Raw genomic sequence first — 19,155 nt, forward strand, 5'->3', positions numbered from 1 at the left:
AGCTGGCTTATACATAAATAAAGCCGTCAAGAAAAAATAGATCAACAAAGAACTGAATAGAACAAGTAAATAAACGAGAAGTAAAGTAATGACGCTCAAACTTAACACGTCATTTTAAAATACACAAAACTTTTTCAAACAATATTTGCATAAGATTTCAAAATGAAGCGCAGCATATACTTTTTACCAAGCAAACAAAGTTTGCTTGACTTTATGAATGATGAAAAACAAATTGCAATTATATGTTTTAAAAACTGCATATAATATACTTAAACTTTTTAAACCAACTATTTTGACTATGTGTTAGACATCAGTCATTTTCAAGTTAATTTAAAAAGTCATATGCTTCAAGCATAAGTACCTTTACTAGATCATAAAACTATCAAGTGGAAAGTTTGAAAGTTGCAAGTTCCTGCGTATTTTCATATATAATGAAATGTAAATAATTTATTTTTTAATTTTTATAATTTTTCAGACATATTTGGATCCTGTAAAAACGGGTAGTTTCACATAAAAACCATAAAATTAGATGAACTTATGTAAGCAATAGATTTATGGAAAAACATATTTTTAAGTGCAGCATCTTTAATTGGGTTGAGATTTTTAGAAAAAAAATTAATTATGCATTTTTTTGAAATTCTTCTAAAAATGGCGTCTTTAAATCGGTTTATTTATAATGGTTTTTTAAACTTATTTTTCAAATAAGATAGCTACAAGTTAATTTTAAATTTTTTTTATTTTTGAGTTAATTCTTAATTTTTTATAAACTATCTACTTCAGCTTGAAGCAACTTAATACAAAAAATTGCTGGCACCTACTCTATTTATTTCAAAACAGAAACTCGAAAAACTTGAAAAAAAATACTTCTTTGCTTACACACATAGAAATAAAAAGTATAAATAAGATTCCGAGAAACTTTAAAACTTTTTAATTGATTGCAACTATTTATTCAATATAATTTGCGGAACCGAAACTTGGGGTTGTGACAAATCAATTCATAGTATTTATATTTTTTAAACCCCAAACTATAAACTAATATCTTCTTTAAGGAAAGGGAAGGAGGGATTGAAATTTGTATTTGAAGAGATGAAACGTTAAAGTTTAGATAAGACCACATTGTTTCTAAACCTGAGTCTTTACAATAAAAATGACCATTACCAATTTTAAAAATACTTTAATTGTAACCATTTATAGATCTCCTTAAGTCAAAACAAGGAAATTTTTTAATTACCTGGAAAAGACCTTCCTAAAAATCAATAAAGGAAAGAATAAAGTTATTCTGAATTGGATATCTAAACATAAATTTCTTAAAACACAAAGTGTATTTAAATGAAGTGGATCACAAAAATATCTTTAGATAAAGCATTTCAGCGCTGTTTCTTTCTAATCATTAACAAGCGCACAAGGATAACCTCAAAATCCAGTATGTTGAAACTTTGAATCTTTTGTTTAACAGTGACAATAATAATACTGTGATATAATAATATCTATAATACTGTGTACAGTATTATGACATTATTATATCACAGTATAAACTACTTAGCTTAATTTAGGACTCCTAAATTTAAAAACTAAATTTAGGAGCCATTAAAGATAATTTTATATTCAGATAAAAATTAATTAAATGCAGATAACAATTTCTTGGTGTACAAATTATTGTCAATGTTAAACAAAAGATTCAAACTTTCAATAACCTGGGTTTTGAGGTCATATGTTTAACGTTAATTTCGAGGTTTACATTTTTAACGTACAGGTTAAAAATGTAAACTACCTCCGCAATTTTTTGCTTTACGCGCTAGTGGGATTATATCAAATCTTGGGAAATGGAGAATTAAACAAGATTTTGTGTCAATAAAATCACACCGCGTTTCAGTTACGCATTTTGTACTAAACTTACTATTTGAAGTTTCCTATATTAAAGTAACAAGTTTTTTTTAACTCTTTTGAGACTTTTAATATTAAAACATTTAAGTTATGCCGCGCAAAAAAATTATTTTGTTTCTTTGAGTTAGAAACAAAGTTAAAAACAGCTTTTAAATATAATAAGGAAAACTAATAAACACTTATTTCAGCCAGACTTGGCTTTATTGCGTTATGTCAAAACAGTGGCGTAATTCTTTATATATAATTCCATAAATTATGTGGCCAAACCGCAAATCATCTCAAATTGGGGTTTATTTAGAAAAATTATAATTTAGGAAAACGGTTTATGAAAAAAAACTGGCAAACAAAGTTGAAAGGATAAATTGGATAGATTTTTATCAAACACCCATTAAGTACATCATTACTTACGATCGGAAAAGTAAATATGATTCTTTACATAAGTATTATATAGCAATTTTATTAAAGGGAGAGTTGACCGAACTATTTATCAACCTGAGTAATAATGTTTGAAATGCATTTGCAACTTTTAGACTTTACTTTTGATGTTATTTTTAGTAGTTTAAATTTAAATTTAAAAGATAATATTGCGTTTAGGTCAATAGTTTTTTTTTTCTTTTTTTATATGAGTGTCTTTATATATTTCAAATAACTAGTTTTGAACTCGTTTTGTTTGGCCTATTGAAACTCCGGAATACTAGGCCGGCCTATTTGTGTTAGTTTAAGTTGTGACAGAGATTAAAAGTTAAACAAACAAGAGTTTTAATAAATTTTGTTTGTAACAATTTTGAAAACAATTTTCTAACACATCGAACACAAGTTCAAAACGCATATCTTTTTTTTTAATTTTTGAACGTTGATATCTTGTCTCCTTTATCTTTCTTACTAAAATGAATTTGATCAAACTATTTGTAGTTGTTTTGGTAACAGTTGGTAGTCTAATGATCAGTTCAGTAGATTCAGAGGTATTTTATTCCAATGAACGTTTTTTTTTTGTTTTGTTTAAGCAAAACCGTAAATTATTCTCTCACTGGTTTTATTGTAGTATCCAAAAATATTGACTCAGTATTGTATAATATTAAATATAATATTAAAAATGTATTTCAGTGCTGCAAACATGCTTGTTGCGGAAATTTCCGCTGCTGTGGAAGCGGCAAGTGCAACATATTTTGTTGCAACTGTGATAACGACGGTCGTGGCTGTCTTTCTTGTTCAAAAACTCTCTTTCAAACAATGTTCGGAGTTTTTTCATGCGTTGGATGTGCTAAAGGTAAAATTTCATCCTGCATAAAATGTGTACGTGCTGGAAAAAGGAGACGTGACATATCATATCTAAGGGAAAGGTATTTAACGCTTGTTTCCTCTTTGCAAGTTGTAAAAGCTTAATTATCATTAATTATAATAAATTAAAAGTATCCCAGCAAACATGACAACGTTGAATCAACGTTGAAAACCGGTCGCAAAAGATGTTGCGGAAACGTTGACAAAGTAATCGATTTTGCAAAGATATGTAACGTTATTTAATAGACGTTGATTAAACGTTATTGCGTAACGTTGAAAAAACGTTACTAAATGACGTTACAAAAGCGTCGCAACTAAACGTTGAAAAAGCGCTACATAAAAAGCGTTGAATAAACGTCGCAACTTAGCGTTGAAAAAACGTTACCTAAAAAGCGTTGCATAAACGCTGTTAAAGCAGTCTATTTTGCAAGGATTTGTAACGTTGTTAGTAAAACGTCGATTTAACGTGACTCAAAGACGTCGAGTAAAGGTTGAAATATAACGTTGAATCAACGCTTAAATGCGCTGTATAAAATATCGCAAAATATTAATAAACGTAATTAAACGTGGCTATAATATATATTGAATTGGCAAATAAAACTAAATTGTTAGTTAAACTCTGCCCTCGCAATATTTCCAAAATCAATTTTTAATACAAACAGTAATCTACAATGATAAATATTAAAAAGCTTAACATATACAATTTATAGATATATATATATAAAAATATAAATATTTTCTTTAAAATTTATGTGTGTGAGTGTTTGCATATATATTTATACAATATATAAAAATACGATTAACAGGATATCGTATCGATAGGCCAGGATATCATTGAGATACAGAATCTAAATCAAAAAACAAAACTTGTGCCATTAGTAGTCTGAAAGCAAATGTAAAAAAAAAATGTTAATAAATTAGTATAACTATTATTAAATTTAAAAAGTAAATATATATATATATATATATATATATATATATATATATATATATATACATACATATATATATATATATAACTTATTTATATATATAATTTATAATTATAGGTTCAGGTATCACTCCATTGACTAGTTTTTAACTATATGAGTGACACCTAACCTTATTTATGTGAGTTCATAAATATTATTGTAAATTTTCATATTTTATGGTTAAATAAATGGATTATTCTTATTATATATAAAATATATAGATAAATAAATTACATATGTATAAATATATATAAATATATATATATATATATAAATATATAAATTATATATATATAAATTATATATATATATATATATATATATATATAATTATTATATATATATATATATATATATATATATATATATATATATATATATATATATATATATATATATATATATATATATATATATTTTTATATATATACATATTTGTTTATTTATTATACAGCAAACTCCCGGTTATTCGAAATGGCACTTATTATAATTGTCTGCTTATTCAAAGCAATTTTTATTTCCTTTGAATTTTCTTTAACAAACTCATGCAAAAGCTGTTATGCAGAAATACAGTTATTCGAACCTGCAGTTGTTCAAAATTTCGGTTATTCGAAACAATTTTTGCTCCACTTGAAGATAAAAAAACACATTTAAGGAACAAAAAATAAATAAAAAATGGACTATATTTTCAATGAATTGTACAATATTTATTATTTTACAAGTATAAAACTGAAGTAGCACCAAATTCCAAGGGTCTTTTTCTTTTTTACTTTCTACTTTTATTAAAATTTGAAAGAAACTTAAAATAGGTCATTTTAAAGAGCATATTCAGTTATTCGAGTTTCTGGTTATTCGAAATAAAATCTTATACCGCTTGGAGGTTCGAATAACCGGGAATTTACTGTATATATATATATATATATATATATATATATATATATATATATATATATATATATATATATATATATATATATATATATATATATATATATATATATATATTTATATACAAAAATAATTTTGTATATATTTATATATATATATATATATATATATTTATATATATATATATATATATATATATATACAAAATTATATAATTTTGTATATATTATATATATATATATATACAAAATTATATAATTTTGTATATATATATATATATATATATATATACACAGTTTTATATTTTTGTGTTTAGATATATATATATATATATATATATATATATAAAAATATATATATTTGTATATATATATATATATATATATATATATATACAATATTATTTACGTCAGAATTTATATAACTGCAAAAGTTTTATGTTTTTTTTAAAGTTGATTCCAGAGAAAAAAAAAACATTTATTACTCTTTTTAACTCAATGCAAAAGTAACTCTATTAAATGAACGTTGCTAACTTACAGTTTTTCTGTCAAAAATAAATGTGACAAAAGTAAAAAACAACAACATTTTTATTATGAAATATAATGCTTTGTCAATAACAATTTACTTAAAAATATTAACATCAAAAAAATTTTGTTAAAGATATTACTAAAAAGGATTTTAAACTATATTTTTTGGAATTTTTTTTTAGAAAAAGGTAAAATAATAATAATGATTTATCATCAAAATTATTCATTGGACATCAGATCTCGGGTCACTTTTGATCGAAAAAAGGGCTTAACCTACAAGTAATGTGATGAAAAATATCAAATATCAGTAAGTGGTGTTAGGAAGATGTGTATAAAGTATGAAGCAACTGGTTCTGCTGAAAATCAGAAAAGACTTGGTCGCCCCATTAAGACTTCAACAAGAACCAATATCCTAATTGCACTGATAAAAAAAAAATTTCAACAATAAAAAAAGGCAGATTATTGAAAATCTTAAATTAAATGTTTCCTATCGAACTGAACAGAGGAGACTTAATTTAAGTGGTTTAATAATTTAGGTGGTTTTAATAAACCTTCTCCAGAAAAGTAAACCCCTCATTATTCGTATAAGCAAAGAAAAACTTTTAGCATTTGCAAAACTGCATATTAACAAATGTGAGGCATTGTGGAACTTAGTGTTATGGACTGATAAGAATAAATGTCAAATACCTGGCTTAAAAACGACAAAGAGTTTGGCGCAGACGTTGTAATGCACTCTTAAATAGAAATCTTACAAAAAAAGTCTAGCATGGAGTTGGTTCCCCTATGGCTCTTGGATGTTTTGATTCAAATAGTGTGGGGCGACTGGTGAATGTTGAATGTATAATGACAGGGAAGTTGTATGTTAATTGGCTTTCAAAAAATTTATGTCAATCCGTTTAAGAATTGATCGCAAATTTATTTTTCACCATGACAACGACCCTAAACACATGCAAAGCGACACAACAATTCCTCAAAAAAAAGTAGAGCTAACATCCTTAAATGGCCACCACAAAGTCCAGACCTTAACCCTGTTAAAAATATATATGGGCAATTTTGAAATCTAAACTAATTGTAAAATAGCTCATTTCATTTAAAAGAGTTACTTTTACAAATAATAATTTTGTTTATATTGTTAGAGTTCTAAATTTATCAAAAATATTAATGCTATACATGTATATATATATATGTATATATATATATATATATATATATATATATAAATATATACATATATATATATATATATATATATATATACATATATATATATATATATATATATATATATATATACATATATATATATATATATACATATATATATATAAATATATATATATATATATATGTATACATATATACACATATACATATATATACATATATATACGTATATACATATATATATATATATATATATGTATACATATATATACATATACATATATATACATATATATACGTATATACATAAATATATATATATATACTTATATGCATAAATTAACTAAATTAAACTTACTTGAATAGTTGTAACTATAAACCATCAATTTAAATCATATAATGTACTTTGTTCATAAGATGGAAACCAGTTAAAGCCATTTTATTCCTCTATCTTTGATCCACCAGAACTTTACTAAATAAACTTACACCTAAAATCAAATTATCAAATGTCAAAAAAATTTAAACAGTATTATTAAAATCAGATATGACTAATAATTATTATTAAGTTTTATATATTCATCACCATATAAAAAGTTAAATGCAAGAGAAACACAATCATTCACTGACATAATTACTTTCATTCTTTTTTGGAGTCCTCTGTAGTCGTAAAACTAAATCCTTCGCCTACTTCTTTATCTAATAATAGATACTTATAAGTAATCATTTAGTAAAACAAATATAAACAAAAATGTAAAAACTAAAATGTAGACCCAGTGCAAACAGATTACGATATATATCTAGGCAATCATAATACAACAAACAGAATCAAAATTTTACTTATCCCAAAATAAAAATAAGACTTATTAGATGTTTATTTGATATAGTACTTCACCATTAATATAAAACTATAACAGTTTTTTTATTCATATAAAACAATTAAAATAGCAATGAGTACTGTAAAATTTAATGACCTCAAGTAACTTTAAATCTTTTAACTCTAAGCTTGTTCCATAAATAATCAATTGGAAAACTATTATAGTGAGCTTTCATTGCATGAACACCAATTGACAAAAATAACCAACCATCTTCTACCCAACAACATAGAGCAACTGCCTGTGCTGCAATCTGTTTTTCAAATAAACAACTTAAGCCCAAGATTATTAAGTCATTATAATAGATCATCTAAAAAAAAGGCACTAATTGTTTTATTTACATATATATGTAAATATATATAATTATATATATTTATATATACGTATATGTTTTTATTATGTATATATAATATATATATATACATTTAAAAACAAAAATATATGTTTATATGTATATATATATATGTATATATATGTATATATATTATATATATATATATATATATATATATATATATATATATATATATATATATATATATATATATATATATATATATATATATCATATACACACATATATATACATATATATATATATATATATATATCTATATATATATATATATACATATATATATATATATATATATATATATATATATACATTTATAAACAAATATATATGTTTATATGTATATATATATATATAAGTATATATTATATATACATATATATATATATAAATACATATACACACTATATATATATATATATATATATATATATATATATATATATATATATATATATATATATATATATATAGTATATATATAGTATATATATATATATATATATATATATATATGTATATTTGATTTATATATATATATATATATATATATATATATATATATATATATATATATATATATTCATAATTACATGCATTAATACATAATATTAAAATAAATAAAAATACATATCAAAGGTATGTGATAAATAATAAATGTTAGAATTATATATACAACACTAACTCTAAAATTAGGACTAGAAATATAAACATTATATATACATATATAAAATGTATATATTTCTTTTATATATATTCATAAATTTACCCATATATATATGCATAAATACATATTATTAAAATAAATGAAAATATATGATAAAGAATAAATGTTAGAATTAAATATACAACACCAACTCTATAATTAGGACTTAATACTTTTCCTATTAAAATTAGAAGTTTTTCAAAAAAATGGAAATAAAGTTTCTTATCCAAACGTGTTTTTATATAAAAAAAAACTTAATGATGCATACTTTCATTATTGGTCGAAGATTTTATACTGAATATTTGCTTGATAATTAGGGTAAGGTGTTTAAAGTTTTTCAAATAAATAAAAAAATTAGTCTGTGAACAGACTAAATTTAGTCTGACTTATTATGTTTTATTAATTTTGATATTACTTAAAACATCTGAATCTTATTAAAATTAAGTGCTATTTTTAACTTAGAAATAACATATTTAATACAACTTTGCAATTTATTAAAATGGTCATTTTAAAATAAATAAATCATCAACAAAAATAACCTGAATAAACCGAATATACTCTGAGATTTATGTATATTATATACAATTTGATGCAAAATCTAAAAGTTTTAAATTAGCCGCAATAAAAAGAAGTTATAAAACATAACTTTATCAAAATATTTTTTTTATACCATCTGCATGCATTCTATTAAGTTTTCATTGCCTTTTCTTTACGGCAAATTATTTTTGTAATGGCTAGTTAATGAGACAATATTTTTCAATGTGTCACTTCCTCAACGTTGTCAAAACAACGTTTAATTAACGTTGGCAAAATAACACTTTTTCAACGTTTTTTAACTACCACATTTTCAACGTTGGTATATGTAACGTTGAATAAGCGTTGTTTCATAAATAGCTTAAATACGTTGGAAAAGCAGCTAATGTCTAACGTTGATAAACCTTCAACTTTGCGACGTTTTTACAGTGATTATTTGCGTACTTTTATTCAACGTCGAATAAACGCGGTTTTTTGAGAAGATAATATAAGTTGATATTTATACGCCTATTCAACGTTGAAAATGTGACGTTTAAAAAGCGGTTTATTTTTAACGTTGATGAAGCATAGATTTTGAATCGTCTTTAAAATAACTTTTTGCGTAAGTTGATTCCACGTTGAATAAACGTCTTTTTTTGAGAAGCTAAATTACGTTACAATTTCAACGCTTATTCAACGTTTAAATTTACCGCGATTTAGTATACAATAACAAACATTGATTCAACGTTGAAAGCGCGTTGTTTTTGTGACTGTAACGCTTTTTCTACGCTGCGACCGGTTTTCAACGTTGATTCAACGCTGACATGTTTGCTGGGATTATATGTGTTAATAATAATAAATTGCTATAAATAAAAATAAATATTATTTTTTAAATTGTTTGTTTACAGAACTGCACAATCGATCATGGAGGAGGCTGACGAAAATCAAGATGGTTTTATGGATGTTTTAGAAGCAGCTGAATTTCTGGCAGCTGATAACAAACTCCACATTAACGAAGTTGAAATGGCAAAAAAGAGTGTTGACTACATACCAAATTGGTTCCTTCATATGGATGCAAACAAAGATGGACTTATTGCGCTTCATGAATTGGATAGTTCAGAGTAGTTTATATTTAAATGCTAATAGCTTTTAAAAACCGGTTTTTACTAAATTTTTTAATATAAATTTTCAGACAAATGTTTTCGTTTGATTTTTTTTTTAGTAAAAACTTAAACTTAAATATTTCAAATATTTAAAACAAAGTGGGGAAAGAATTTTTGTTGTTATTTTTATTGTGATTACGATGTTGGTCCAAAAAGTTCTTACGATCTTATCACAAAGCACCGCGGAGTAGCATTTAACTAGGAAGTCCACACTTCCTTACTAACCAATGTTGTTTGATGGATGATAGCCGGCGTCAATTGATATATTTTTTGTAGCTTTTAAAGATCTTATTCTGAATTAAATAAAATTCATATTTTTTATACAAACCTTCTTATGTAACAATCAATACTTTGTCGCTTCTTTTTAAATCATAGTGGAGTATTCTTGGTCCATATACGTTCTTAATTTCTTCAGTTTTGTCTTGTTCACGTGAAACTTTGAAATTGAAGAAGAGTTATTTTATTATTACAGTCATCAATAATACTTTTTATGAGATTCGATTGAATATGCATGTTAACATATTTGTCAAAATCATCTCTTCTAATCGTATTATTTTGTAATGCAAGTTCTCCATTAAGTTTAATATCTATTAAGTGACATTCATCTTCAAACATATTAAAAACTTCAAATTGGTACCTAAAGATATATGAAAAGTGGGTACAGCAACCTAAAAATAAAGTTAAAATTACTTTTAGATTTAACATAAACTATAAATATATAATTAACAGAAATCTTTATTATCTTTATTCAAAATTAATCAACTCTTTTTATTTTATTTTTTTAAATTTCAAATTTAAGTAGTTTACAAATTTTATTATTCTTACTCTTGGCTCACCAGATAGAAATTCTATTGTAATTGTTTTCGAATTATCAAGTTCTTGTTTACTGACATGCAACACTGCATCTTCAATATCACGTGGAATATGACTTGATTTATTAACTTTATATAAATCATCAACCATTGTGCGGCAGTTATTTCTTAAATAATCTTTCTTGCACTCATGGTTTATAAATTTGTCTTTTAAATAAATTATTATACATATCTTGCAAACAATTTATAATTGTTTCATCATCTCTAATATAAGGACAGAACTGCATAGGCTATTAATCATGATGTAGGTTGAACATATAGGACATTTTGCTTCACTTTCGAGTTTACCTTTAATATTTGATGTGATACATAGACTGCAAAATGAGTGTTGACAATCTTTGATCACGACTGGTTGGCTCATTATTTTCCCACAAATCTTACAAATACATAATGCTATATGTGGATTTAACTTCAGATTCAATTCAGAAATTAGTTTTTTGTTTAAAGGTAAGGGCAAGGACTCAAGAAACAATTTTATATTTAATTGTGTCCATCTTTTAAAAATTCCTGGTCCTCCAAGATTGGGACATGGTTTTCGACCAACTTTACCAAAAATACATTTATACTCTTTTTGGAAATTTGACAGGAAAAGATTCTTTAACAACTACTCCGGTAGTTGATAAAGAATCTATTTCTGTCAAATTTCCACTAATTCTGCATACTCTTAATAATTTTTGTTGGTGTTTTTCAACCATCTTTTAAACGATATTCTTGAAAAGCTCTTAACTAAATATTGAAATTACATTTCATCAAAAAATGACAGTTTGTAGAAATCAATAATTTTGGAAAGACAATGAATAATATTTTTATTAAAAACTAACCCAAATGTCATTAAAATTTTGCTTTGACCATAATTGAAATGTATATAAGGTGTTATTTTAAACCATCTCAATCTGCAACCCCCTCAAATTGAGGGGGGTTTAAACTTTATATGGTCATAATTTTTGAACGCTAAAATATTTTACAATGAAATTTAAAATTTATCGATGAATATAAGTCTAGTTAAAAATAATGCAAAAAATATTTTATTAACTTGTTGCTCTCCCGTTTGGGGCAGGTGAGGCTAAATTTTTGGGGCTTTTGTTCCCAAGCTCCAATCATTGCAATTTTTTGCAAAGCATCCTTATTTGACATAAGTATAAACATATAAATGTTTTGAGTTTGCTCCATGTCTGGAAGTTTGCATCTCAAAGACCAAAAAATGCTTTGGGCGCCCCTGTAAACCATATTACACTTTATTGTTCCAATTAGTATAGTACAAGTTAAAACATAAATTTCACTTGGATTTTGTGCATATAACAGCTCAAATATGTAAACTACCATTTTATTTGTCTAAATTATAAGAAACACATAAAAATTTCCTTTAAAAGTATGAGACAATGCTTCACGGTAAATAAATTTTTAGATATATAATTATTTGTATCAGACGCATGCGCATAATAAAATCACTAGCTTTCATAAGTATTGAATCACCGTGATCCGTTTATAGATCCGTTTGAGGTCATTATTGGTAAAAAAATAAATTTGTATTGTCTGCAAACGGTATATAAGATCCAGCTATGAAAAAAAACCCAGCTCTGTGAATTAAACAAAAATGTTTCAAAACGTAATGAATGGACCAACAACTTTATTTTTGAGTATTTTAAAGAACTTTGGCTCCTAATTTATGCCCGTTCGGAAATAAAGTCGTGGTAAAATTTTGGCAAAAATTTTTCGTTTTATTATAAACAACATTGAGCTTCTAGAAAGCTTGGTGCTGGTTCCCAACGCATTTACAATTCATAAATTTGCATAGCGTTACCTTAGAGCAGAATTATGCATATTTACAAAAATAAGTTGTATTGCATAAGTATAAAAAATTAAAAATTAGATTGTATAAAAACGTTTGCAAAACCAAAATTCTAACCTTTTATCTCGTAAGCAAAAGAAGATCACTATATTTTGTTACCTATACTTCGACAATCAAATACGATGCAAATATTTAAATTTTGATAAGGGGATAAAAGAATAGCTTTAAATAGGCTAACTCTGTAAAAACTGAGGTTCACAACTTGTTGTGAACCTCAGCTTTTATTAAACTAATGTGCAACTACTGCACATTACTGTTGCAACTGTTGCACATAAGTTTAAAGATTAGATTAAAGATGCGAAAAGACTGTTAAATACTATCTTATATAAAGGCCCAAAATTACAAATTAGCCTAGAAATAAGCAAAAGAATCTATTAGATTCTAACCTATTAAGAAGCGACATAGTAATAAAAGAGGCGTGAACTTTTTGGCTCAGTTATAAGACCGTGAAGTCTTCTTTGAGCACCTAAATAACTTAAAAAAGTTGTAGCTTCAGTTAAAAAATGTTTTCTATGATACTCAACAACTTGGTAGAAAAACTAATGTAGACTGTAAAGTTTTTTCTGAAAGAACTTTACTTAAATGACATAACTGATGCCTAATTTTTTTAATTTAAATTGACAGCAAACTTTTTAAATTTACTGTCAACTTAAGAATTTTTTTTTAAGAAGAAGATCATTTTTGACGCTGCTGTTGTGAAGGGAGCTGAAACTCGTAAATATAGTGTAGATTTTATACGCAGAAAATACATCAATAAATTGACAGATCTCTTAAAAAAAACTCTTTATACAAAACCTTCGTTTAAACTTATACAAAAGAATAATCTATTATTATTTTTTATAAGTTAACAAAAACCACCTAAAATTTCAAAATCAATTACTAATTAAAATTACAACAACGCAACGTAATAAAGATTCTAGCCATTTCTATTTTGAATACCAAGCAAGATCCACTATCTCACTTATTCGGCTGTCTCATACATTCTCATCAAAAAAATATCATTCACTTTGGTTGATGACCCTTTCATTCACTCTTCAATATGTTCGACGGTGACGTTGAATACTATAACCATTGGTGCCCCATTGGATTTGAGCTCAAGCTGCATCATACAGTTTGTTCTTAAATATCACTGTTTGGTACGGCAACAATGTCTTATCTAATCTCAGCTGGAAATGTGTTTTGTGCAGCTCTATGATTGCAAGTCTGTTAACCGTTCCTCTTCACTTCCTTAATATTTCCCCACAGACATTAAAAACTTTGCCAGCCAAACTTTGTTTTATATTCCGTGGAACTTCAATTAGTGGAACCTGACCCAGTGGCGATTTCATTGTATGTTCATCATGTTACTATACGATCTTTTTTTATAAATACATTAATAAATTTACAAATCTCTTTAGTAAATAAAAATTTTTCATTCAAAGTTGTTGTTAAAATTTATACAATATCGTAATCCACAAATAATGAAATTAAAGACCACTTAAAGATATTAATGGCATTAAAGACCACTTAAAGATATTAATGACATTATAGACCACTTAAAGATATTAATGAAATTAAAGACCACTTAAAGATATTAAAAAATAACTACTAAATAAAAAACTTTTGAAAATCATAAAAATTATTAAAACAGAAATTAATTAAACGTAGTTAAAGCTACTAGCAACTTCGATATCGAGACAATATGATTACACATACATATATTGTAGCTATGAAGGGACATATTTTTCTTAAAAACCGCAATTTCTTTCTTGGTGACATATAAGTAATGACAAAAATATTTAAGCATTATATACCTTTAGTTATCCATTTTGCACTATAGTAAGCCCAAGGAATGTAAGTAGATACTAAACCATCTCCCAAAAAGATAAGAGCTAGTCTTCCAAATTCTATATAAACATCACAAAGTTGAATGTCCTTAAAATAATCTATTTTACCATATAGGGTTTTCGAGACACAAGCCACTTTTTTTCAAGCTTTGTTAGACATCTAGTTCCGCTTCTATCACTTTCTAGTGTTCTAAACTGTAACTTTTCTATTAGCTTCGCTAAGTATTCACTCTATCAAAAAAGTTCAATGCTCAATCGATTTAATACAAAAAACGCATCAAGCACTGTATTTGCGCAGATTTCAAGGATGTAATTTCGGCAGGCTGAAAACTCTTCGACTAATGGACTTTGGTATGTTACTTGTAGTCGTGTCAAAGCAAAGACTTGCAAGAAGCTTCGTCCTCGACGACGAGCCACACATAATAAACTTATTTAATTTTTGTCCCATTAAAACACTAGCACTAGCAGTAATCTCAGCTCTTTATAGTTTTATAATACCCAAGCTAAATAAAAATACAAGATAGACATTCACACCTGGTTGTTGCTGCGCCATCAAAATGACCAACTAGTGGAACATATCTCCTCGAGAAGTCGTTTAATCAAGAAAATTGCAATTCCATGTGCAACTGTATTGTAGGATATTGATACAGTTAAATTTTTTTGATCTCATAAAACACTTGACGTAAGGCACTATCACTTGTCGGCAACATCACTTGTTGGCAACAAACTTTTCGGCAACAAACTTGTCGGCAACTAACTTGGCGCATCGAGTATAGAAAGAATAAGTTAAACAAGTCAAACGTAGCTGAGGGTATTTCTGGGTGTTGCTTTAGCAGCATATTACAATTTTGAAGCAGCCATCTACTTAAGCAATATTTTTATTATCTTTTTCTGTAATAAATATAACCTTAATAAATAAAAAGTACTCACAGCCAAACACAAAAAAATAAAACATAGTGTACTACCCCCGTCCTCTAATTAAATCCTAATAGACAATTAAAAAAGTAATAACATGTTATATAAAATATAGTATTTCTATCCCAGGTATTACCTGACCTATTATCCGTGTAATTTGTAGAATACTACCCCCGTCCTCTAATTAAATTCTAATAGACAATTAAAAAAGTAATAACATATTATATAAAATATAGTATTTCTACCCCCGGTATTACCTGACCTATTATCCGTGTAATTTGCGAGTTTCTTGTTACATGTTATACGGTTAATTTTTTTAAATTACCCGGTTAATTTTATGTAATTTTAAATTTTGTAATTTTGAAAATTATTTTAGTAAATGAAACTTTTTGCTGTGATCAACTTTAATTAGTGGACTACCGTGAGTGGCATGAAAAATATTTTAAAATATATCCACTTATATAAATAAATCCACTTTTATGACAATATGTAAACGGGGCTCAGTCATTGGGCAGTTTATGTCTTCTTCTTACTTCCGGCCTAAATTTACATATATTATTTATATTGAACTTTTAACCAATAGTTCTAAAAGCATACTTATAAGCTGCTGTTACTGCCCACCATCTGGCCATATCAAAAGTTTTAATGCATTTTTGTGTAATAATATTTAAAAAAATAGTTTTAAGGAAAAGAAACTAAATTATAAAATTGGTGACGTAAATTTAAATTGTTTTGAATATCACGTTAATAACAACATTAAAAAGTTTTACGACGACTTATTCGAACATGGAGAAATTCCACTAATTAACAAACCTACTAGAATAACCTAAACTTCAGCTACCTTAATTGACAACATTATAATAACCGATATCTTTAATGAAACTCTTAAAAAAGGTATAATAAAAAGTGACGTTTCCGACCACTTCCCTGTTTTTTCTCTATTAATATTGACAACAAATTAATACAACAACATAAAAAAGTCATTATCAAACGTTTTTTCATCGATGCATATCTAGCATCGTTTAAGGATCAATTATTTTTAATAAATTGGAATCATATAAACAGTTCATTTGAAGCTAATAAAGTATAAGATACATTCTTTCAAACTTTCTATGAAATATATGATGTAAGTTTTCCAAAACGTGAATTTATTATAATCAATAAAAGTTTAAAGTCACCATGGGTCAATAAAGATCTTAGGAAATCCTCAAAAATAAATCAAAAAATGTATATAAAGTACTTAAAAAAACCAACACCAGAAAATAAAATTATTTATAAAAATTATGCTAAAATGTTTGAAAGTCAAAGAAAAAAAGTTAAAAAAACATTTTATTATGATTCGCTCGAAAAATATAAACATAGTTCAAAATGCACATGGCAAATTATAAGTCAAATTACTGGAAATGGTAAATTAAAATTATGCTCTGTACCTAACACAATAAAAGTTGATGGCGTGTTTTTATATAAACCCAAACAAATAGCAAGAGAATTAGATAAATATTTCGTGTCTGTTGGCCCTAGTTAAGCTAAAAATATTCCAAATATGTTTAATTCGATAAATGATTACGCGCTTCCATTAATCTCTAGTTTAGATAAATTTGATGTATCTTCTTCAGAATTTGAAAGTGCTTTTAAAATGCTTAAAACTAATAAAGCAGTTGGTCCTGATGATATGAATTGTAATATAGTCATAGATTCACACGATACTATAAAATATATTCTTTTTAATGTTTTTAAATGTTCTATAAATCAAGGATTTTTCCCCGATCAATAAAAATAGCCAAAATAATGCCTATACTTAAAGGCGGTCAACCATCAAATGTCAGTAATTATCGACCAAAATCTATCCTCTCTGTTTTTTAAAACTTTTAGAAAGAATTTTGTTCAACCAAATATCTAATCATTTTGCTGTAATTAATATACTTTACATAAATCAATACGGTTTTAAAAGCATTAACTCTACTTAACATGCAATAGTTCATCTTACTCGTAGCATAACTGATTCATTCGAAAAGTCAGAGTTTACTTTAGGCGTCTTTATAGACCTATCTAAGGCTTTCGACACAATTGACCATAAATTACTGTTTAAAAAACTTGAACATTATGGTATCACCGGTAATACTTTAAAACTATTAAAAAGCTATTTAAAACATGTCGACGGATCTTCTTCCCAAGATTATCTAAATATGGATTATCTTAATATAACCTGTGGAGTTCCATAGGGATCTATAGTAGGGCCCTTATTATTTCTAATTTATGTTAGCGATCTCCATAAAGTCTCAAAATTAACGACTATAATGTTTGCTAATGATACAAACCTATTCCTATCTAACAATAACATCAATAATCTTTTTTATGATATGAACATTGAACTAAAAAAATATCTGACTGGTTAAAGTCAAATAAACTTTCACTCAACATTGATAAAACTAAATGGATTTTCTTTCATCCACGATTTAAAAAACATTTACTTCCAAGTAATATGCCTCTTCATATTGATAATATTCAAATAAAAAGAGTACTTTTCACAAATTTTCTAGGTATCAATGTAGATAAAAATCTATCATGGAAGAATCACATCGGACATTTATGCAACAAAATTGCAAAAAGCATTGGAGTTTTATATAAAGAAAGAAGCGTTTTAAATAAACATTCATTAACTCAACTATATTACTTTTTTATTCACTGTCATATTAATTATGTTAATATTGCATGGGGTAGTACCCAAAAAAGTAAATTAAAGCCACTTTATTGTCAGCAGAAGCAAATTGCACGTCTTATAAATTTCAAAAATCGTTTTACTCACTCAAGGCCACTCTTATTTAACATTAATGTTTTTAATATATATCAAGTAAATGTTTATAATGTTCTTTGTTTTATGTTTAAATGTAAAATCAACTCATCTCCAGCTTCTTTTTTTGATTTATATTCTTTAAAAGAAAAAAATAAATATTCTTTTAGAAATGATAATTTTATTAAACAACCAAAATTTCAAACAAACTTTGGTAAATTTTGCATTTCTTTTCGTGGAGCTTTTTTATAGAACAAAATGATTTTAAAAAATTTTCAATTTTCAATTAAGAAAAGTAATTTTCTCAATTGAAAATATATTTATATACTTTTAATTATACCAAGTTTTGTTATCACTCACTTACATTTTACTTTTATACAATATTGATTTAAAGTTTATGTGAGAAACTATATTTAAACACCATTATTTGAATTTTGTTAAAAAATGCACTGACATTAATTGTACAGTAGTCATTTATTATTTACTTGTTTACTTTAATTTTTATTTTAATTCGTAATAATTTGTATTACGAACGGTATATACTTTTAATACTGAATTTAATTTTGTAATAAAATATATAT

At 25.6% G+C, this 19,155-nt stretch overlaps 1 protein-coding gene and 1 long non-coding RNA gene across 2 annotated transcripts; one reads left to right on the forward strand and one right to left on the reverse strand.

Annotated features, from left to right (window-relative positions):
• Positions 1-2,664: 2,664 nt before the first annotated feature.
• On the forward strand, positions 2,665-10,355 carry LOC100205944 (uncharacterized). Its single transcript, XM_065806019.1, has 3 exons — positions 2,665-2,846; positions 2,989-3,224; positions 10,067-10,355. The coding sequence occupies exons 1-3, from the start codon at positions 2,772-2,774 to the stop codon at positions 10,281-10,283; spliced, it is 528 nt and encodes a 175-aa protein (XP_065662091.1). The 5' UTR covers positions 2,665-2,771; the 3' UTR covers positions 10,284-10,355.
• On the reverse strand, positions 3,805-7,414 carry LOC136085128 (uncharacterized). Its single transcript, XR_010641104.1, has 3 exons — positions 7,340-7,414; positions 7,071-7,200; positions 3,805-4,010 (listed from the first exon to the last, which is right to left on the reverse strand). It is a non-coding gene; the product is annotated as an uncharacterized LOC136085128 (long non-coding RNA).
• Positions 10,356-19,155: the final 8,800 nt, after the last annotated feature.

This window comes from Hydra vulgaris, chromosome 09 (genome assembly GCF_038396675.1).
Source record: "Hydra vulgaris chromosome 09, alternate assembly HydraT2T_AEP".
Classification (NCBI taxonomy): domain Eukaryota; kingdom Metazoa; phylum Cnidaria; class Hydrozoa; order Anthoathecata; family Hydridae; genus Hydra; species Hydra vulgaris.

What these genes read in the sequence shown, in the direction of transcription:
- LOC100205944 (XM_065806019.1), top strand. Translation starts at nt 2,772, where the DNA reads ATGAATTTGATCAAACTATTTGTAGTTGTTTTGGTAACAGTTGGTAGT. An exon ending in TCAGTTCAGTAGATTCAGAG is followed by an intron (nt 2,847 to 2,988) that starts GTATTTTATTCC and finishes AATGTATTTCAG; the next exon opens with TGCTGCAAACATGCTTGTTG. An exon ending in ATATCATATCTAAGGGAAAG is followed by an intron (nt 3,225 to 10,066) that starts GTATTTAACGCT and finishes GTTTGTTTACAG; the next exon opens with AACTGCACAATCGATCATGG.